The following is a 22,298-nucleotide window of genomic DNA, read 5'->3' on the forward strand; positions in this document are numbered from 1 at the left end:
GAAACAAAACAGTACTCAGTGGGGGAGGGAGGGAGGGAGGGGGGGCACAATGACTCAATTAGCCAATCCCTCCCCTGTAAGTGCCAGGATCCCCTATGGGTGCAGGTTCATGTCCCAGATGCTCCACTTCCCATCCAGCTCCCTGCTTGCACAAAAGAGGATGGTCCAAAGCCTTGGGACACTACACTCATGTGGGACGCCTGGGAGAAACTCCTGGCTTCTGGCTTTGGATTGGCTCAGCTCCAGCTGTTGTAGGCATTTGGGGAGTGAACCAGTGAATGGAAGACTTTTCTCTCTGTTTCTCCTCTCTGTAGATCTGCTTTCCCAATACAAATAATAATAAGAAAAAGAAAACAATACTGGGTTGAACTCCTCTTGTGGATACTCAGTAACTATGTGATTTTGGGTAAGCTGTTAAACCTCCCTGAGACTCCATTTCCCCATCCATAAATTGAGAATACTTGTAATTTTTAGGGAAGCTCATGAATAAAACATAGCTGAGACAGGGAGTGACACAGAAGTCCGAATAATGAGGAGGTGAGAATTCTAGGCAAGCTATGTATTTCTGTATATTGAAGTACAAAGATTTCAAGCAATTCTACTAAGTAGAGAAGAGCAAGGTGAAGGAGCAAGTATTTGACTTGACCACTAGGCGCTGCTTGGAATGTCTGCATTCCAGATCAGATTAATCGGGTTGAAGTCCCAGCTCCACTTCCAATTCCAGCTCCTGCTAATGTACATCCTAAGAGGCAGCAGGTGGATGGCTCAGGAACTGGAGTCCCTGCCATCTACCTGGAATTCCGGATTGGACTCTGGGCTCCTGGCTTCCGCCTTGCCCAGTCCTGGATGGTGCAGTCATTTGGGGAGTGTACTGGCTAATGGGTAACATATATTTTTCTCTTTTTCTCTGCCTTTCAAATAAATGAAAATGAATTTATATAAGTTTATTTTATATTTATATATATTTATTTATTTATATTTACATATATATATAAGAAAGATGGCAAGATGCAGAGCAGAACGGATAGTGTGCCATCATTTGCATAACATCTGCCACTTCTTCACGGGGGTTATTTCTTATTAGGCATTGTTCTGAGTACTTGGCAAGTTTTAACTCAGGTAAACCCCCTGGCAGGTGCTGCAAGATGAGTACTATCCTTGTCTGTGTATATCCCTGGACAGGAGCTGTTAGTTAACTACCCTGCTGGGCAGAGGTGGGGCTGGGACTGGAACCCAGGCAGTCTGGCTGTAGTGTCTGTGTGTGCAAACCTGACACAACATTGCTTTATGAGACACACAGAGAGAAGCAGCCCTTTGAAAACAGGTGGGCATTGAGGTTTGGTGGTCACTGCGACCACCAGGAGCCAGAGACAGCAGTTTTGTTTACACCGTGCGTTGTACTTTCAGCCTCCAGAGCTGTGCTACTGGTTTCCTTCACACATACAAAGAACATTTCTTCTCAAAAGATCCTGAAGAGGGGCCAGCGCTGTGGCACAGTATGCTAAGCCTCCGCCTGTGGTGTCAGCATCCCATATGGGCACTTTTTCATGTCCCAGCTGCCCTGCTTCCAAGCTAGTTTCCTGCTTATGGTCTGGAAAAGAAGCAGAGAAGGACCCAAATTCTTGGACCCCTGCACCTGCGTAGGAGACCTAGAGTCCTGACTGGTCTGGCCAAGTTCCAGCCATTGTGACCATTTGGGGAGTGAATCGGTAGATGAAAGATCTCTCTGTGTGTCTCTCCTCTCTGTGTAACTTTGCCTTTCAAAGGAAAACAAGTAAGTAAGACAAACCCTTAACAAACTTACCTGTGAACAGAATTGAGATAGAAGTTTTTGGTCTGCATTTTACTCCTTTTTATTCTGTCTTCCTTTTGTACCAGGCACATGTGTAACCTTAGTTTTTTAAAATACTGCCACAAATGCATAGGTAAAAACAGCATAGCAAATATGCTGCTCCAATATAGACACCAACAAAACTTTTTGGTTGATTTTCACTCTTAAAACTGCCTTTACTTTCTCCCCCTAAAAATAAGCAAACATTAGTGCCTGCCGGCAACTTTGAAATGAGTTGTACAAAAGTTAATAATACCATAAAAAATTTATGAATGTATATTTTCATCTCTCTGAAAGGCAAAGTGACAGAGAGAGAAGCAGAGAGAATCTTGCATCCACTGGCTCATTTCCCCAAATAGCCATATCAGCCAGGGCTGCGCCAGGCTGAAACCAGGAGCCAGGAATTCTGTCTTGACCTCCCTCCTGGGTGGCAGGTGCCCAAGCATTCGAGCATCTCCCAATGACTTCCCTGTACTGTTAGTAGGGAACTGGAGAGGAAACAGAGGTTTTAGGACACAAATTTCATATTAAACACTGACATGAACACTAAAACATTCTTCCACATGAATTTAATAATAGTAATAAAGACAGGACACTGACTGGGAGCAGGTTTTTGGAACACACATAACCCTGGAGGAATGTGAGATGGACAAAAATGGAAACTTCTGGTAGTACTGGCTGAGGATCAGGAAGTGAAGAAATAGGAGTTCAAACACACGTGCATGGATTCAGCTTTACCTGGCCTGCGAGGGGTCAAGTGGGAGTACTCTGCAAAGTTCTTCAAAGGATTCCATCCCAGCCCACGGAGGTTTAGGACCTGTACCCCCTCCTGCGCACAGTGCCCCCTAGTTAAACCTAGGTGTCACTACATTTTTTTTCCTAAGAATAAGTAAAGGCTTATTATTTTTTATCCTCCGCTTTTTCTATTTAAACACTCCAGAATTATTTAAATAGATCTTTAAAAACTTAAGTTACATAAAAATGTATAAAGGTGAAGAATGCTAGGCCTGCCTGGAAGCAGTTACATTTATTTCATAGGACATGATTTGTAGTTGATAAACAAAACAAAGCAAAAGAACCTTGTTAGGATTGCTTGGTTGATGTTGTTATTGGCTAGGCGTGATTTGGGTCAAAGGAAAAGGGAGAACAATTCATTCAAAGGGGGACTACCTGACTGGGCTGCTGCCACCTTCCAGGCCAGGGAAGCAGGTGTAGCGGCAGTGCTTGCTGTGTGTCTGTAGGCAGGTGCAGAAGTCCCCAGCAGGGCTGCCTCTGCTGATGGCACAGCAAAATGCACCTGTTACACCCGGACTACCATCCGATAGCACTCACACAACCAGAGGGCCTGGTACACACACCTCTCTTTTTTAGGGGTGAAAAAAAATCCGAATGTTAGGATTCTCAAATCTTGGCATGATTCGACAAGGTCAATGGCCAGGGACAGCCCTTTCCACTCTCCCTCGCATTAAGTGACTTTTTCCCCCCAGACTTTCTATCTGTATAAAAAGAACAAATATTGGTTTACTTAATTGTTTTTATATTTAATATGGAAAAGATGGGGGGGGGGAATGGAAATGACCTGTTTGTCCATCAGAAGGAAAATGCTTAAGAAAGTCTGATACTGAGTTCCCACAGAATATAATGCAGCTGTGGTACAAGGTTTCACTGACAACTGTGATACCAGCATCCCCTATGGGTGCTCCAGTTGGAGTTCCAGTTGTTCCACTTCCAATCCAGCTCTCTGCAAATACTCCTGGGAAGGCAGTGGGATATGAGCCAACCACCCATGAGGGAGACACAGATGGAGTTCCCAGCTCCTGGCCATTTGGGGTGAACTAGCAGGTGGAATATTTCTTTCTTCCTTTCCTCCCCTCCCCTCCTCTCCTCTCCTCTCCTTCCCTCCCCTCCCGTCCCCTCCCCCTCCCGTCCTCTCCTAACTCTGCCTTTCAAATAAATAAATACACACACATAATGCAAATCTTAGAAGTGTGACTTGGATTGAAACATGGTCACCAAGATGGATTACAAAGAATAGGAGAAAATGGACAAAATATGTCATTATCTTGTCAAGTATGTAAAAAGTTCTAACACTGTTTAGGTATGTATGTGCTAATCTAAGTTAGGAAAACTACAATAGGATTCACATACTATTTTTAAAATGGTAGTGAGACTGAGGGGCAGAAAACAAAGCTACCCTGTGTTTAAATTGTTTTAATTTATAGTGTCTAAAAGAAGAGTGTGTGAAAGAGGAGACAGCCGACCTCGGAAATTTGGTTTAGAATCACAGTTTTTAAATCGTATTTTCCATGACTGTTTTACACACACACACACACACACACTTACAGGAATAACACACCTCAGACAGCCACTTCAAGCTTCCCCTTTCCAGCTTCATATTTAGTCCTATGTTGAGGGAAAGACGCAGCTTCCTTCCGGGCCAACAGACACCGTCAGCGGCACTGCAGGGTCCACTGTGCACTCCACCAGCCCTGCCTGCTGGACAACTCCGGCTGCTTCCGGCTGTCCCGGGCACCAACCACGGTAAACAGCCTGGTCCACACACACTGGCCCCGCTGACTGTGGCCTCAGGCTCCCGCGGCAGACGTGGCGTTCCTAGCCAAGGCTAATGCATCCGAGTTGTGAGCCACCATCCCCAGCCAGCCCCTCCACGAATTGTCCCATCGCTGCTGCTTTTTGGCATCCCCTTCACAAGCCCACCGACCGGCTGAGGATCAGACGCTCTGTAGACTGTCCTGGTTCTTGGAGAGGAAGGAAAGGCATCGACGAACCTCGAATCCTGCCGGGGACCTGGCTGGCCCCGCTGGCCCGGAGCCGGGAATCAGCACAGTAATGGCCCAGGACACGTCCGGCTCCGGCCAGGGGGCTTGGCGGCGCGGCCCCGCCCACCCTCGGCCCCGCCCCAGCCGCCCTCGGCCCCGCCCACCCTCGGCCCCGCCCCAGCCGCCCTCGGCCCCGCCCCTCCCCGGCCGCCCTCGGGCCGCGTCCCCGCCGGCCCTGCCGACGTGGCGGGGCGGGACCCACCGGCCGCTCCCGCGCGCACTCGGCCGGCGGCGGAGCGGTAAGAGCCGGGCTTCCCTCTCCCCTTCCCGCGGGCGGGCGCTGCCGCAGCGGGGTGGTGGGGAGACCCCTCGGCGGCCCCGGGTCCCGGGCCGCTGCCTTCCCCAACACACACCCCTCCGGAGTCCCGCTCCCTGCCCGGAGCCGGCAGCTCTCCTCAGGCGGCGCGCGCCCGGGAGGAGTCGGCGTCGTCGGGGCGAAGGTCCGGGGCGGCGCGGCCGAGGGCCTGCGAGGGTGCGGGCGTGTGAGTGTGTGTGTGTGAGTGTGTGTCGCTCCGGGTCCACGCTCATGCACACACCCACACGCCCGCACGCCGGGGCTGCCTCCCTCGGTCGCCGGGGACCCCCGCAAAGCATCCAGACCAGGCAGCAGGCAAGTCTTTGGAAGTTTCAGCCGGCTCCCCCGCTCCTTAGCCCTCCTCCACCCCCGTGTCCCGGGGCCAGGTCCGAGGTGGGCTGTGGGCTCCCAGCGGCGAGGCACCCCATTCTAACAGGGGGCCTCCCCAGCGAGAAGCCCAGCTCAGGCCTTGACCTCGCCTCCTCCCAGACTGGCACCCCCTCTATCCCTGGCTGCCCCATGCGGGTCCCTCGCCCCGCCCCAGCCCCCTCCATCCCAATCCTCTGGTCTTCTCGCCTGGAATTTGGTGAGTATGTCTAGCCGTCCCGTAAGACTGCCTTTCGCAGAGACCCCCGGTCCCGCTTTCCTGGGAAGTGGGAAGACCTCAGCCAGGCAGAGGGAACTGACTCACCTCAGAGACCCGCATGCCCCCTCCTTCCTCCCAGGGGCCCCATTTTCCTCCCGCACCCTCTCCCTTGCCCCCACCCTCGGCCGAGCCACGGAACTGATGCGCTTCGTGCGTTGTTAAGTTGTGAGGGAACCCGAGGGGCGGAATTTTGAGGCAAAAGTGAGCCAGTGCGACAGGAATGTGAGGATGGGAGGGGGCCTTCGTGCATCTTGGGGATTCAGACCATATAAGTAGACACTGATTTATCAGACCAGAGCATATAGCACCCGTTGTTTCTGTCTCATCCGTACAGCAAATACAGTCAGTCTCTCTCGGTCCAGGCAAGACTCGGAGGTGAGAGACTGAGTTGGGAGCTTGTGGGAGGTTACTGGGGGTTGCAGGCCCACAGGAGACGTGTCAAAGAAGCACTAACTTCTCAAGGCAGTAGTGCAAGACCAACAGGAGCAGTTAATGCTTGGGAAGACCTAGGGGCAGGTGAAGGAAAATTACAGAGTCGGAAGTGCATGGTTCAGGGAAGGCATAGAAGTCGGAGGACCATGGGGTGTGGGAGTTGTGGAACTTTCTGTGTTGTGAGAGCAGGGATGCTGAGAACGGTGGCAGAGATGAAGGATCCACGTGTAAGTCAAGGTGTTTGTGCCTAGAGGTGTTTAAACAAAAGAGCCAGCAGGAGTGTTTCCTAAGGTGCCTGGCAGAGCCCGAGGCGGGGGTGTGTGGGGAGGCGGAGCTCAGCTCCAGCACTGACCGAAAAAACCTCTCCCTGGAGGGCTGATCCCAGATCCTCCATTTGGCCAGCACGTTTTTCAAACTGAAAGCTAGCTGGACTCACACAGCATATCCTGTTACCAAGTTTTTATTTTGCCAAGTGAGGCCATTTTAAAAAACCCACTCTCACCACAGTTTTTATACAATGAAAGATGTTTTCATCCTGAGAAAAGCTGGAAGGCTGCACTTGGGAGATGAAGGCAGTGCCATCTGTTGAGTCGATTCAGATTTATGGAAAACTTGCGACCTTGTTCTGGTGCTTCTCTGTCCTTAAAGGATGGGTCCCAGGCCTGCCATCGGGGCATGTGAACAAGGGTGGGATCCCCGTGTTCGCCCTTCCCTAATGGAGGAGGAGGTGAGAATGAGTGAGGTGTTGGCCCCTCAGGGGGGCACCGTTGGACCAAGGCCTTCCCACATCAGGCTGCCTTTCCAGGCTCACCTCATCGCTGCTTCTTGTAGCCTCTTGTCCCAGCCACAGACACGTCATCCTGAAGACCCAGGCTGCAGTCCTGATGCTGGGTGTTTGGCACCTGCCCTTTTCCCATCACACCTGCGTAGCTGTGGCAAAGCCACCTACACCAGTCCCCTGGCCTGAGGCCAGTCCTGTTCCACTCCCGTGTCCATTTTGAATGTCCTATTTTTCATCCCTTTGTAACTGCTTTGTATGATTCCTCAGATGGTTCCCTTCTCCACGATAGTGCTTCTGTCTTCCATTTTCCACCTGTCATAGGAGCCAGTTGATGTCGCTGCTTCAATATGTTACATAGCATTGCATGCATTTTAGGTGGTAAATGAATTCACTCATGAAAAACTAACTTATCCCTAGCCCACAAAGGCTGCCTTTTGTGCTGCCCTTTCTCTCGTCTGAGTTCCCTGTCAGTGTAGGCTTCTCACCGTCATAACCCCAGCATGTGACAGCAGTGCCCAGCATTCCATTGGTGAGGCTGTGCTGTTTCTGGCTGCTGGAGAACACCCAGGCAGAGATGGGGGCTGCCCAGGAATCCACTTGAGTTTCACAAGCCCATGCTGAGAAACAGCTGGGCACTGACCACACGCAGTTCCTGATGGTTTCAGACCAAAGCCCACACAGGCTTTACACCGTCACAACCGCCCCACCTGTAACAGCATCCAGAGTCGACATGTGTTCATAAGAACAGCAAAGAGGAGTCTTGTTTCGTTTTTTTGTTTGTATGTGTTTTTTTCACTTTGATTTAGAGAAGAATAAACCTTTGCCAGTCTACCCAATTGGATAATTAAATGCATTTTTAGTAGGTAATTCAATTAAATATTCCAAATACAGATTAGAGAGACAACTAGAAGTTTAAATAGGTCTGATCTTGTGACATTTTTATTATTTTTTAAGATACATTTACTTATTTTGAAAGTTGAGTTAAAGAGAGGGGTCATCCATCTGCTGGTTCATTCCTCGGATAATCACAAAGTGCTAGGTTGAAGACAGGAGCCAGGAGCTTCATCCAGGTCTACCACACGAGTGGCAAGAGACCCAAACACTTGGACCATCTCCACCATTCTTTCCAAAGCTGTTAGCTTGGAGCAGGATTAGAAGTGGAGCAGCCAGGACACCAGCACTCATAAGGAATGCCAGAGTGGCTGGTGGTAACCCAACCCACTGCACAATGCTGCCATCTAAACAGATGCTAAAATCTGGCCTCTCTGAAATGTGCAAACGATCTGTAAATGTATTGTTTTAGGAACATCAGGCCACGTGACAGCCGATTTAGGTATGTTCCAGAAGCGGTGGTTCCTGTGCCCATAGAAGGCAGAACCACTGTAGAGAATTTCTGGTGCCCCCACATGTTGACCCTGGAGGTGAAGTCTGAGAAAACAGCCTGGCAGTCAGAGTTAGGGAGCCCTGAAGGTTTCCCCAACAACCTCCTGAGGTGGGTCGTGCCCATGAAGCTGATGGAATGTTGCCATGTGCCCACATGCATGTCTGCAACCAGGTTGAGGTTTAATTAGATAGCCTGTAATTGCAAGCAGGATGCAAGTTCCTCCCTTGCTACCTCTCGCTTCTCTCTTCTGAAGTCAGGACTCAGCATCCCTCCTCTGAGTTTTGGGCTTTGGGTTCTACACTTGGTTAAAGATATGGCAGCACGGCTCAATGTCATGTTCTGCCCAGGTCATAGAAGGGCATCTGGTGCCTGTGGGTTATTTCCCATTTTGCCGGTGAAAAATGACTTCTCGTGTGCCTTATGCTAGTTAGCATGCCTGGACAGAAAGGACAGTCATCAAGCCCTCTGAATAGGTAGAAGTTCCTGGAAAAGCAGGAAAGATTCCTGGAGCATATTTTTTCCCTAATAGGATACTTCAGATGTTAATTAACCGCTGCTGATAGATGTAACTTGAAACTAGTATGTAGTCATGCAATGTATGTCACATTATGAACTGTAACAGCACATTTAGGACAGAAATACTAGCATCAGAGTGTCCATGATGATTTTTATTCGCCCATAAGTGCTTATTATATCCAGGTTTATTCCCACACTCTTGCTGATAGAAAAGTGAATCATTTGAATCCTCTTAATAATCCAAGTAAGGATTTTCTGATGCCCTTACAAAGATGTAAGAGCTTCAACTATGTCTGTGATTAGCTACCAATGAAAACTAAATGAGAATGAAGATGATGCCAAAAATCATTTATTTATGGGGTTATTCTCCCTTTTGTCATGTTCCTAGGATGTGAGAGAGGATAAAGATAGAATATATAAATCTTCCTATTTTGAGAGGCGGATGGAGAGCCATGCCCTGATTCACTTCCCAAATGCCTGCCTGTAGGCTGGTGGCAGAGCTTGGGCCAGGGCCAAAACCAGGAACACAATCCAGTCCACCCAGGTACAAGGCAGGAACCTAAGTTCTTGAATCGTCACCGCTGCCTCCCAGGGTGTGAAAGTGCAGGAAGCTGGCATCTAACCCAAGCACCCCAATATGGAACATGGGCATCCAAACCACTAGGCTCAGCAGCTGCCCCAGGATAGGGTCAGCTAACACTGAGATCTCCTCAGGCAGGGACATTCACACACACAATGTTCTAAGCCAGTAGTCAGCAGGCATATTCTGTAACAGGACACAGAGAATATGTTGTAGCTTTTGTGATCTCACGGGCTATATACTTTCTGTAGCACTATTCCCCTTTGCTGTCGTAGTGCTGGAGAAACCACAACGATGTGTGTTTTCCAAGCAAAGCTTGTTTTGTAAAACAGGAAATAAGATTTGGCCAACAGACTAGTTTGCTACCCGCTGTCTTAGCTCAGATTTTTACCAAGACTTCATACACTCCAGGCTGTTCAGGGACTCCCTTCCCTGTTTATTCCACTTTCCTCCTATAAAGCACAGCAAACCCTTTTGGTATATAAGACCTAGGGTCTTTTATTTTTTTTTAAGGTTTATTTATTTTTATAGGAAAGGCAGGGCAGATTTACAGAGAGGAGAGACAAAGATCTTCCATCCATTGGTTCACTCCCCAAGTGGCTACAATGGCCAGAGCTGAGCTGATCCAAAGCCAGGAGCCAGGAACTTCTTCTGGGTCTCCCATGCATATGTTTAGGATCCCAAAGTTTTGGGCTATCCTCTACTGCTTTCCCAGGCCACAAGCAGGGAGCTGGAAGGGAAGCGGAGCAGCCAGGACATGAGTCAGCACCCATATGGGATCCCAGCACTTGCAAGGTGAGGATTTAGTCATTGAGCCATTGTGCCAGGCATCTTGGGTCATTCTTGACTGTGTCTACCAGGCTTTGACAGCCCGTGGCCAACCATGAATGTCGTAAGACTGAATTCATCTGCCAGAGAGAAGTATACATTCTTGGCCTTTCCCCTTGTAGACTTATTAGCAGGAATGTGTATAAGCTCCGCACTTATTAGCATTTCAGATCTTCAGAGGGGATAGTGGGAAATAAGCCTGGTGGATAAGAGCTCAGAGGTCACCAAGGCACATGATACCGCCTCAGCAGTCATGACCAGGAGAACAGTGCAGTGAGACCGACTGAATGAAGGATAGGACAAGGGCAAGAGCTATGGTGGGGAGCTGGACACTGAGCCTTACTGAGGACCTGGCAGTGAGGATGGAAGTCAAGGAAAGGACATGGATTCCAAATATAAAGCCACTAGGATGTGGCAGTTGACAATGTGAAAAGAGCCAGGTGGCACTATAGACAGGGCTTTCATGTTGTTTGATCTCAAAGTCAGACACGGGTTCAAATATCAGATCTTCTGTTGATTAAAGTATGACCTTTGACCCTCCCTTGTCTATAAAGTGGAACTCAGCATCTCAAACTCTTGGGATGTGATAAATTTAGGACATTTTAAATGTTTTTATTTATTTGAAAGGAGTGGAGAAAGAGCTCTCCATCTATTGTTTCACTTCCCCAAATGCCTGCAACAGCCAAACTAGGGCAGGCCAGATCCAGGAGCAGAGAACTCAGTCCAGGCCTTCCACGTGAGTTAGAAGGACACACATATCTGGACTGTCACCTGCTGCCTTCTCAGGTACACACCAGCAGGAAGCTGAAATGGGCAGAGCTGGACCTGCAGCCCAAGTGCTCTGATGGAGAATACAGACATCCCATGCAGCAATTTTCCACTGTACCAAATATGCATCCCTGATTTTTATTTTTAATTTACACATAATATTTGCACATAGTCATGGGATGCAATATGACTACTTGATGCTTGTAGACAACATGTAATGTTCAGGGCAATTATTGGCATTCCTGGCTCCTCTTGTTTTTCAACTGTACGTCTTTGAAACCTTCAGATTCCTCTAGTTAATCTTAAATATATAAGATATTGTTGTAGACTACAAATACCTACATGTGCTATAGAATATTAGAATTAATACCTCTCATCTAACTGTTGACAGGCTAAAGTTTGGTCAGTAACAGATCTGAAGTTGTAAACCTGGATTGTTAGGAAATTGAGGCGCCATTAAAAGAAATGCAGAAATCAAGAAAGGATCTGGTGTTGAGATTAGGACAACAGGTTTCCTTCAAGACAGGACTCGGTGTCCAGCTTGCCATTGGAACTACTGAAGGGAAAAGCTACTTCATTCCAAGTGTTACTGAGGAGTCCTTCAAGTGCCATGAGGTTCACCTACTAAACACTCACTCTCCTCAAGTGTGTAGGTCACAGTGGATTTGGGTGTATTTCCAGACCAGTACAGCCATCACATTCATCATATCTTAGAACATTCCCATCAACTCCAAAAGAAACCTCAGACCCATCAGCAGTCATCCCCCAGGTCCCTGCCTGCAGCCCCTGCACACACTGCTTTCTGTCACTGAATGGAGGCAGATGTTTGAAAGCCCCTGAAGTGGTGGGTGACAACTGAGATAGGAGTGAGACTCTCCAAGAAAGAGCAGATGGCCGAACAACCTTGATCATGAATGCCTGCCCCACTGTATGGCTGTAAGTTACCTGCCCTGTCACAGCCTGAGAGCTGGCCAGCTGGTACACACTGAGCTCAGTAGACATGCCCACCAACGTGCCTGAGACCCTGTTCCCTGTGTGGTGAGGACATGGAGTCTGCAGTGATTCTACGTGGGCTGTCATGTGGAGCCAGTCTTCTCAATTCTGTGCTACCTAGTAAAGCCCCAGGTGCCTATGAACATTTAAATAGGACTAAAAATTTACTTCAGTTGCACTAGCCAGAATCAAATGCTCAATAGCCACAGGCAGATGAAGTAAATACTTTAATAAATGCAGACAGTAGTTTTAGTTCCCACGTGTGTATCCCTTCCGCCAAAGAGACCCGGCTCAGTTCAAGCACGCTGCTGAGCCACGACATTTGCAGTGGCTCCGTCATGGTCATTCACTCAAAGTCCCAGAGGCTGTGAGGTCATGGTTCCTTTCTGGGCGTTAAAAGTCAAGGTGTTGGCTGTGCTGGGTCCCTCTGGAGTCTCCAAGGGGAGTAGTTGCCTTGCCTTTCTCAGTGTCCAGTCACCTGTCAAATCCCTTCTTCCTCCTGGGGGTGCATCACTCCAATCTCTGCTTCTGCCCATCTTCACACCTTTTCCTCTCTGTGGCCACCCTCTGTGATGACATTTAGGGTTTACCTGGAGAGGCTAAATGACTGCCTTATCCCATAGCCCTTAACTCAGTCACACCTGCAGAGTTCCTTTGCCATGTCAGGCAGTGTTCACAGGTGCTGGCAAATAGGCCGCCACTCTCTTTCAAGGGCCTGCCTCTGCCACCCACAGCCCAGGGTTCCATCTTACTAGCAGAACAGATTTGCCCCTACTCCCCTCCTGCCAGATGTAATTGAATTGTTCATGTCTCTGAATGAAACGTGAACAATTCAGATGAAAGCCTGAAGTGTGTGTGTGTGATTGTATTGGCAGATACTAAGATGGCTGACATGGTCAGTGACAGCGGAGCTGCTGGAGATCCAAGAGAAATTCCTGAGCTGCCTAGTGGCGATTCTTTTCCTGAGGATGGCAAAGTGCCCTGTGATTCAGCTACAGTTTTGCATGAGCCAATGCCAGCTGACCCTGGAGGGGCCATGTGTGAGAATACAGCCATGCAGGGTACAGAGACCATGACCGCTGGGCCCCTGGAGCAACATGTGGACACCAGGACCAAGGATCCCCCCATCCAAGAAGATGTGACCAATAACACACTTGCTGAGTGCATCGATTCCGTCAGCCTGGAGGCCGACCCTGGATCTGAAATACCCCTGAAAGAACAGAGTGACTCGGTAGGAGCAGGTCATGTGACTCCTCTCATCCTAAACTCTTACTAGTATTTGCTGTTTCCGTTTTCTGTGGCACATAATGCAAGTGTTAGTTTTATCTGAGCTCAGAGTTCTGGTCCTGTCCCACGGGCTGAGTGGGGCTGCCTCTTCCTGCTGCAGAGTCCTAGGGCAGCCTGGGACATCATTTGGTGAGAGACAGGGAAAGCCCTGCTTTTGTTTTTATTTCTTTACAAGATTTATTTATATTGAAAGGCAGCATTGCATAGAGAGAAGGAGAGATAAGGAAGGGGGAAAGAAACAAAAAGAGAGATCTTCCTACTGCTTGTTCACCCCCCAAATGCCCACGATAGGTCAACGCTGGGCTGGACAAAGCTAAAAGCCTGAAACTCAAGCGAGGTCCTCCACACAGGTGGAGGAACCCATGTACTTGAACCAGCATCACTGTTTCTCCAGGTGTGTCTTAGCAGGATCAGAATCAGAGCTGGGACTGGGTTTGGGAACTCTGTTACAGGTGAGCAGCATCTTAGCATGGCAGCAGGCACTCGCCCCCCAGGGCACACTCACTGCTGCTCCCTCGCTGCCTGCACCTGTCTGTCTGGACATAGTGCAGTGTCTCCCCACTAGCCCCTGGGGAGCCATCCGGTGGGATGCTCCTGGCCCCTCTCTTCTCCATTAGGTAGATACAGAGGGCAGGAACAACATGGAAGGAGGGGACTGCTGTCCCTCCCATCCTGTCTGGGTTGGACTGTCTGCCCTCCAGAATGATGATGCAGAGGAGGAAGCAGGTCTGCCCTCAGCCAGGCCCTGCATTGTTGACCCTACAACGGCTGCCACATGTTGTGGCCCCCAAGGTGACTCTGCCACACCCAGCACGAGGGACAGGAATCAGGGAAGCCAGTCCAGGGTGCTCATCCTCCAGCCTGTCATTAGTGCTGCTGGTTTGTGAGCAAACTCTGCCTTCATATTGTCCACTGCACCGTGTCCTCCTGCCTGGCGCTCTGTTCTTCACGATCATGTTCCCCTTCCCTTCCTGCAGGGGTCTATTCCAGGGTGACAGGGTCTCTTGAGATATGGGATGTTCCCTTCACTGGAGCTGCTGTGGCAGGGGCAGGACAGTCATTCAGGGGGTTCGATGGAGGACATCTGGGCTGCGGCTGGTCACTTGGATCAGGTGGGCACACAGCCACAGGATTTTGCCTATGAGTTCCTAGAGCTCTTGACAGAAGCCACCAGGGTGGTGTCTCCAGATGTGTATGTTGTACAATGCTCAGCTCAGGGTAAGCATAAATATCTCCTCAAACCCTGATCATTCCTTGTTATTGCATTGAAAATTCTCTCTTAAAAAAAAGGTAGATTCAGCATGTTATTGTTACCTAAATCATCCTACCATGCGCTGGGACACCAGAATTCTTTCTTCCATCTACCTGTAACTCTGGAGCTCTTCATCGACCTCTCCTCCCTCTCTCCTTCCCCCTGCTCTGTTCAGGTGCAGGACTTGTCCTTCTGCGTCTGGATCATTTCACTTACCATCACAACTTCCATGTTTCTGTGAATGACAAGATTTCGTCCCTCCTTAGGGCCATGTAGTGCTACACCATGTACATGTACCATCTGCTCATGGATGGATGGATACGAAGGTGACTCCGTGCTCGGCCAGTGTGAATGGTGCTGCAGTAAGCATGGCAGTTGATAATGTCTCTGAGAGATGTATTTCATTTCCTTTGGCTAGATGTTCAGTAATGGAAATCTTGGATCATATGGCAGATCCATTTTGTTAATTTTTTAAGAAATCTCCCTGCTGTTTTTTCACAACGGTTATGCTAATTTACATTTACATCCTCACCCGTAGTACCTAAAGGTTCCCTTTTCTTTTCTCCACATCCTCACCAGCCTTTTTTTTTTTTTTAATCTTTTTTCTTTTTTAAAGTAGCCATTCTAGTGAAGGTAAAATAGATACTGTTGTTTTCACTTGCATTTCCCTGATTACTGTTGATGGTAAGCATTTTGTTGTGTCCCTGTTGGCCCTTTCTGTGCATGCCTTGGACACATGTCTATTTAAATTTGTCATCCGTATTATCCTTAGCAGATTTGTTTCTTGCTGTTCAATTCCTACCTATCTATTCAGTTACTTAACACCTTGAAAGATAATGTCATTTTCAAACATTTCCTCTCTTCATTCTTTTCTTTTGATCTTTGTTTTTATTTTGTGTGTGTGTGTGTGCAAGAGCATTGTCACTTGATGAAAGCCTGTCTGTTTCCTGTGCCTCTGAGTCCTGGTGCATAAAATCATTGCCCATTCCAGTTTCCTGAAGCATTTCTCTCTAAGTGTTCTTTTATTTATTTATTTTTATTGGAAGGAAAGACAGGTCTTCCAATCACTAGTTCACTCCCCAAGTGGCTGCAACAGCCAGAGCTGAACCAGTCCGAAGCCAGAATCCAGGAGCTTCTTCCAGGTCTCCCACATGGGTATAGGGTCCCAAGATTTTAAACCACGCCCAACTGCCTACCAGGCCACAAGCAAGGTGTTGGATGGGAAGTGGAATAACTGGGGCTAGAACTGGCACCCATTTGGGATCCTGGTGCATGCAAAGTGAGGACCCTAGCCACTAGACTACCACACCAGGTCCTTAAGTGTTCTTTTAATAGCTTTGTAGTTCCTGGCTCATGTTTAGATCTTTATTCTGAGTTGATTTTTGTATATAGTGATAGAGCTGTAGTTTCATTCTTCTGCATTGGAATATCTAATTTTCTAACAATGCTTATTGAAAACATTGCAGCTTTCTCCAAAGTGTATTCTCACCATCTTTGTGAAAGATCGAGTTGTAGAAGTGGGTAAATTTTAGGCTCTCTTTTCAGCAGATTCTCTGTATTCTGGTACTTTCTTTGCGCTTGTTAGCATGGCTACCTGTGAATTTAAGACACTCCTGTTAGCATAGCCTGCAGAGCAAGTCTAGTGACAACAGGCTCCCACCTCTACCTGTGTGGGAATTTGTCCATCTGTCACTCATGTTTACAGAATTGCTTTGCTGGGTACAGTATTCTCTGTTGTTTCGTTTTGTTTCCTTCAGTATTAGAAAGTCTGCTCCCACTCTCTCCTGGCCTATAAGTCTGAAATCAAGTGAAAATGAATTGGGACACCCTTAGGTGCCACTTGTTTCATTTCTCTTGCATCTTTGCAAATCCTCTCTTTATCTTTAACCTTGGAGAGGTCAATATTCTTGGGGCAGACTTAGTTGAGCTGAATGTAACTGGTGACATCTGATTTTCTTGTATCTGGATAATTGTGTCTTCCTTGAGATTTGGGATGTTTTCTGTTATTTATCTCTTTGAACATGCTTGCCACCTCCTTGTTCCACTCTAGTACCTCTTCAGCCCCAGTAACTTGGATAATGTCCCACAGTTCCCATAACCTTTCACCATCTTCTTTCTTTTCTGTGTATTTTCAAATAACCTATCTTTGAGTTGACTAATTGTTTGCATTTGTTCTATTCTGCTATTGATGCCTTCGGTTACTTTTTTAATTTGATAGCCAGGTTGGAGTGGAGGGGATGAGAGACAGAGTGAGCACTGATCCACTGGATCCATCCCCAGATACACATGAATGCAATCACATGAGTCATTGCTGCTGCCTCCCGGGTCTGTGCTGACAGGAGCTCTACTAGCAGTCACATCCTGACCTTCCAGGGTGGGACACAGGCCTCTCCACTGCCAGGTTCAATGCCTGCTGCCTGTCAGATTTTTAACTTCACTTGGTATGCTTTTCAGTTCAAGACTTTGATTTGTTTTAAGTTTCTTCTGTATTCTGAGTGTCTCAGAGTCATTAATTGTGTCTGGGTTTTCATTTATCTGTTGAGTCTGAATAGGACATCTGAGCATCTGCATGTGTTAGTTGCTGGCTGATCAGTTTCTTACACCTTATTTTGTTTGTTAGCTAAGGTCAGACTGCACTGAAATTTTTGTCACTGTTGGCATTTGATATCTTCACACTGTTGCCTTTGTAAGCAGTCCGTTTGAATTTTCTCTGAGCCTGTGGACACTTCCACTACGTAAGCACTAGATGGGGCCCTAAGTCAAGGTGTGCCACAGTCAGCTGTTGTGGCATGGCTATTCCAACACCAGAGAGTGCCCCAGCCTGGAACTGTCCCAGATCTGTAGTTGGTGTATTTGGAGCGAACTGCTAAAGGTTTGCTCTTTGAGCACTGGTCTGGGCCTTTGGGCTGGATCTGGAGCTGATTTTACTGTGGCTCCATAGGAAATGTCTGTACTGGCTCTCCCACCCTACTTCCTGGCAGCTGGAGTCTTGCTCTCCTGTTAGCCAGAGGTAACAGGGCAGCGTAATGGCAAAGAAGGATCTAGGATCAGTCTACAGGCACTGCCCTGGGGGCGGGGGTGGGGAGAGTGGCAGGCCTATGCTAGGTTCTAAGACTGAGGTCTGGACTTAACTTCTTCTCCCTCACCCAGGTGGGCAACCTAGGATACTGCTTGGATTTAGGGCGGGATGGCTTGACAGCTGTTTGTCCCCTATCCCTGCCATCTTTGGTGTATGATGGGATGCCCTGACAGCTGTTTTCCCCTCACCATCTTTGTGTCTTTCCTTTGGTGTTTCACTCTGGCTTCTATGAAGGCGGCTCATGCGTAAGCAGCAATTCAAATATGTGTTGTGTGCAGAGATCACTAGAGCATCTTATTCAGTCATCATCTTGCCCTGGCTCTGCCTCCTAAGGAGCTTTTGAAAATCATGATTGCCAGGGCCCAATGCCAAGGATTCTCTTTAGGGCTTGAGTATCAGCAGCCTTTAGAAGTTCCCCAAGGAGAGGGCCCAGCAGGGTAGCATGGTGGCTAAAGTCCTAGCCTTGTACTCTAGGGATCCCATATGGGGGCCAGTTCTAATCCTGGCTGCTCCACTTCCCTTCCACCTCCCTGCTTGTGGCCTGGGAAGCAGTCGAGGACGGTCCAAAGTCTTGGGACCCTGCACCCATGTGGGAAACCTGGAGGAAGTTCCTGGCTCCCAGCTTTGGATTGGTTCAGTTCCAACCATTGTGGCTACTTGGGGATTGAACCAGCGGGTAGAAGATCGTTGTCTCTCCTACGTTCTGTTCTGTAAATCTGACTCTAAATTATTGGAAAAACAAATTCCTTGGTTCTGTGGCCACTATGGCACATTTACATACATATATTTAAAAAAAGAAAGAAAAAGAAACTACTGCCACACCAACCCTAAAGTATTCAGGCAGTAGCCTCAGGCCTGGCCTTGTCATGCTATTGGCTTAGAGGTGGAAGGTGACATTATGTGATTAAGTGATCCACCTCAAATAGGGATGTGGCAGACTAGGACTCTAAGCCAAGGTTTCCCAGCTCCAGAACCTACTTTTAAGATTTAAAACAAAAATTTTTTTTTTTTTTTTTTTTTTTTTTTTTTTTTTTTTGCTGGAAAAGATGGATCTGTCGAGAAGAGAGACAGAGAGAGTAGGGCTTCGAAATGGATGCAGAGTCCCACGGCTTTGGGCCATCCTCTATTGCTTTCCCAGACCACAGACAGGGTGTTGAATGGGAAGTGGAACAGCCTTGACACAAACTGGCACCCAAATGGGGTGCTGGTGCTTGAAAGCAGAGGATTAGCCAATTGAGCCATCATGCTGGCCCCTTGAAAATCTGTTTTGCCTCCAAACTGTCTTTGTACTGTAAGGAGCTTTGGCTCCTAATTTTTAAGATAAGTGCTCCTGTTGATTCAAAACCATATGCTGTTGGTAGATTTTAGGATCCAATTTCAGGCTTGTAATAATTAGGATGGTTAATAAAAACAGCACATTTTTAAAAATATGCTCTTAACATGTCTGCCTTCTGAAGTTTTTGAGTAAATTAAATGAATCTTGTTTTGAAATCACTTTGTGAGCATTTATCCATCTACAACCCCTCTCAGATATTGAGCGTTCTAGTGAATAGTTAAAGTCTCTTTCTGTAATTCACTATGCTAATTATAGGAAAGCCTTAAGTGTTCATAGAACTACTGATAATAGCATCACTAACATAAAAATTGCCACCTTTGTCCAGCTTTTCTGATTAGAGACCAGCTGACCACCCTGCCCACCTGATTGGAATGCTGGCAGCCCTTGGATTGTGGCTGGAGCTAACAACCGTTCATAATAGCACCATGTGCACCAAGAAACAATCTCCACAAATGCCACAGGCACCGTGGGCATAGAATACTCTGCAGTTGTGTAGGTAGTTAAGCCTAGTAGCAAAGGCTAAAATGAGTGAGCCTATGGCTTTCATGGTAGGAAGCTACCGTGACCTTGATGGGAAGGGTGTCAGGGAACTGTGGCCGCAGGTGTTTTGTTTTGTGGTGGTGGGAGAGGAGTACAGAGAGGGGCTGGGTGCAGGAGGTGGAGAAGAAAGGCAGGGAGCAGAAACCAAAAAAGTTGGAAGGAAAAGTTTTGTCCTTGACTCGGTCTGTTTTCCATGGCTGTGACAAAACACCCAAGGATGGACAGCAACTTTTTTTTTTAAGAGAGATTTAAATGAGCTCATTGTTGGGATGCCCAGAGCCCAGACAGCATGGCGCAAGCTCTGGTGAGGGGTGCCCCAGTTGTGGTTCATCATGGTGTGTGTGAGAGGACGTGCTCACACAGCCAGACAGGAAGCCTAAGAGCTGCATTTTTGTTTGTAGCATCCTGCTGACTAGACCAGCCAGAGCCCTGGGAAGTGAAGTCGGGTTCTTTCTGGGACAACGCCTCCCACAAAGACCTCTTACAGGTCCCTTACCTCCTTACATTGCCACACTGGCACCAAGCCTCTAACAATGAGCTTTCTAGGGATACATTAAATTCTGTCCAAGCCATGGCACACCTTGGTTTGATCTTCATTTGTTGGTTTTAAGGTGGAGAGGTTGTGTGCATGGTCAAGTGCAGGATGTAGCCGAAAGAGGGATAGCCAGCCTGCCCGTGCAGCTGGATGCAGTTGGTGACAGTGGTGATGGAGAGAAAGGCTTCATTGCCATCCCAGCAGAGAGGCGGGAGTAACTGTGAGTCGGAGTGTCGTGTGGTTTGTGATTAGATGGGTTTTTGAGGTGGTCAGTGTTTAAGCTGTGTACTGAAAGGTCTGCTCAGACAATTAGTTTCAATAGTTAATGTTGATTTTAATAAGATCTCAAGTTAACAATCAGCTCTTTCCTGGACTTTATATCCCACTCACAAGTCTTAATTTATTTCAAAGTTTAGCAGAACTCAGCAGTCACATGTTTGACTGATGTTTGATCCTTTGAATCAATTCAAGCATACTCAAATATTTTAAACTGCCTTTAAACATGTAATATATCCCATTTCCTTTTTAAGTGTCTGATTTATCTGCTTTTATAAAATCTTCCTGATTCCTTAATGATTTTTATACAACTGGTTAACTGTCTTTATAGAGTGGTCTTAAAAAGCCTCTTAAATGTTAAAATAGTGTGCATAACTTAGAATGATTCCAGCTTGAAATTAGTATTCTGATAGTTCAGTTACTCATCATTTTGAATTGGTTTTCAGAAATCATTATGCTCAGAGATCAAACTCCTTCACTATTAGTGTTAGGTTTGAAATCCAGATAAAGTTTCTTGTACACAGCTAATTTCCTACAGCCAAGTCCTCTCTTTACCATTAGTTTGCTGTGAGCCAAAGTATCAGGCACGATGAGGTACTAGGAGGTTCTTTATTCCAGCAGGGTAGCAGGGGTGGAGAGGGAGAAAACTGGGAGGGACATGTCTCCTGCCTTAGTGGCAGGATGGGCAGCTGCCAGGGCAGGGGATGGGGCAAGAAGAAGGATGGGGGAGAGCCAGGTAAAAAGGGAAGAGGAAGGAGAAGGCAAGGGGCACATGCGGAGGCTCATTTATACAACCCAGGTGAGCCTGCTAGTTGTGGGGAGCCTAGGGAATTGGTTGGGAGGAGGGGCTGTGGGCGGGCCCCAATGGCCTGGTGATTGAGATTATCTGAGCCACAGGTAGGTGGGTGGGGACCAGGGAGAGGGACTGGAGAGATGGGGTGTGAGGTTTTCAGGTAAGACGCCATGAGATTACACCTCATTGGTGGATAACCTCAAAGGTTTGATTTTCACAGGCAGTGGGAAAGGGAAGCAGGAAGCTGCGCCAGGTTCAAGATGGGAGGTTCGAATCACTCTTCACAACTAGTAGGACAGAAAAGATGCAAGTATATATAAAAATATTAATAAAATGACTTTGATACTTTAAACTTTTCTATATTAAATTTTTCGAACTTCCCAGACTTGCATGATGCATCCTTACCAAGGAAGAAAACTACTTGATAATAACTGAGGCTATTTTCAACCAGATATTTTGACAGAGCTGTAGGCATCCAAAGCAGTTGACATCCTCCTGTCATGCTGAATCTGATTTTAGAGGTGCTCACGTTTCATGAGTCAAACAACAAGGACTTAGTTTTATGGCTCCTGTCACCTACATCCCTAAGTGCAGTTCATACACAGGGCCTGATTCTCCGACTACACAAGGAGATCTTGGATCTTTAAGAGAGGTACATGAATTTTCTATCTATATGTTAAAAGACCTTTTAAATTTGAGAGAGTTCTGAGATTTGCAAATATTTTTGTTTTTAGAACTCTCTTTTTAAGGACAACTTTATTTGAGAAGTAGAGCAAGAGAGGAATAGAAAACAGACAAAAATCATCCATTGGTTCACTGCCCAGTTACCCACAATACCTGGGGTAGACCATGCTGATGCTAGGAGTCCTGGACTTGATCTGGGTATCACCTGGGAGTGGTGAAGACCCAGTTCTTCAGTGACCATGTCCCAGAATACACATTATCAGAAAACTCAAACTCAGATAGTCATATATGGACTGTAAGTGTTCCAGTGACACAGCGATTGCTGTGCCAAAGGCCTGTACCTGTAAGATTTTTTCTATCTAATGATACCTTTGAACTTGATAGTCCCAAAATGAAATACATTCTCTATTTAATGATAATGGCCTTTGACTGGGATACTAGATAAGGATGTGTTTTTTCCTGAAGAACATTGAAGTTGATACAATCAAGCATTCTTTCATATACCTAGGACAACACAGTGGTTCCAAATGTTTAAATGATCTCAAGTTGGGTGGATCCCCTGGCCTTAACCAAGCCAAGTCTGACTTGCCGCACAATATGCCTCATTCTTCTGAGAGTTTAT

General features: G+C 47.3%; 1 protein-coding gene across 2 annotated transcripts in view; it reads left to right on the forward strand.

The window, feature by feature from the left end:
- Nucleotides 1–4,848: 4,848 nt before the first annotated feature.
- FAM114A1 (family with sequence similarity 114 member A1) overlaps nt 4,849–22,298 on the forward strand; it is a 56,773-nt gene continuing 39,323 nt past the window's right edge. Inside the window, exons 1-2 of one of the 2 annotated variants that reach the window (XM_040966470.1) lie at nt 4,849–4,910; nt 12,770–13,125. In XM_040966470.1, coding sequence (XP_040822404.1) covers nt 12,778–13,125 — 348 coding nt within the window. In that variant the 5' untranslated portion in view covers nt 4,849–4,910; nt 12,770–12,777. Of the gene's footprint in view, nt 4,911–12,701; nt 13,126–22,298 lie in introns of those variants that run through there. The other variant, XM_040966471.1, reaches the window with a different exon arrangement.

The sequence above is a fragment of the Ochotona curzoniae genome, unplaced genomic scaffold, assembly GCF_017591425.1.
Source record: "Ochotona curzoniae isolate NIBS_2020 unplaced genomic scaffold, NIBS_Ocur_1.0 scaffold_4505, whole genome shotgun sequence".
Lineage (NCBI taxonomy): Eukaryota > Metazoa > Chordata > Mammalia > Lagomorpha > Ochotonidae > Ochotona > Ochotona curzoniae.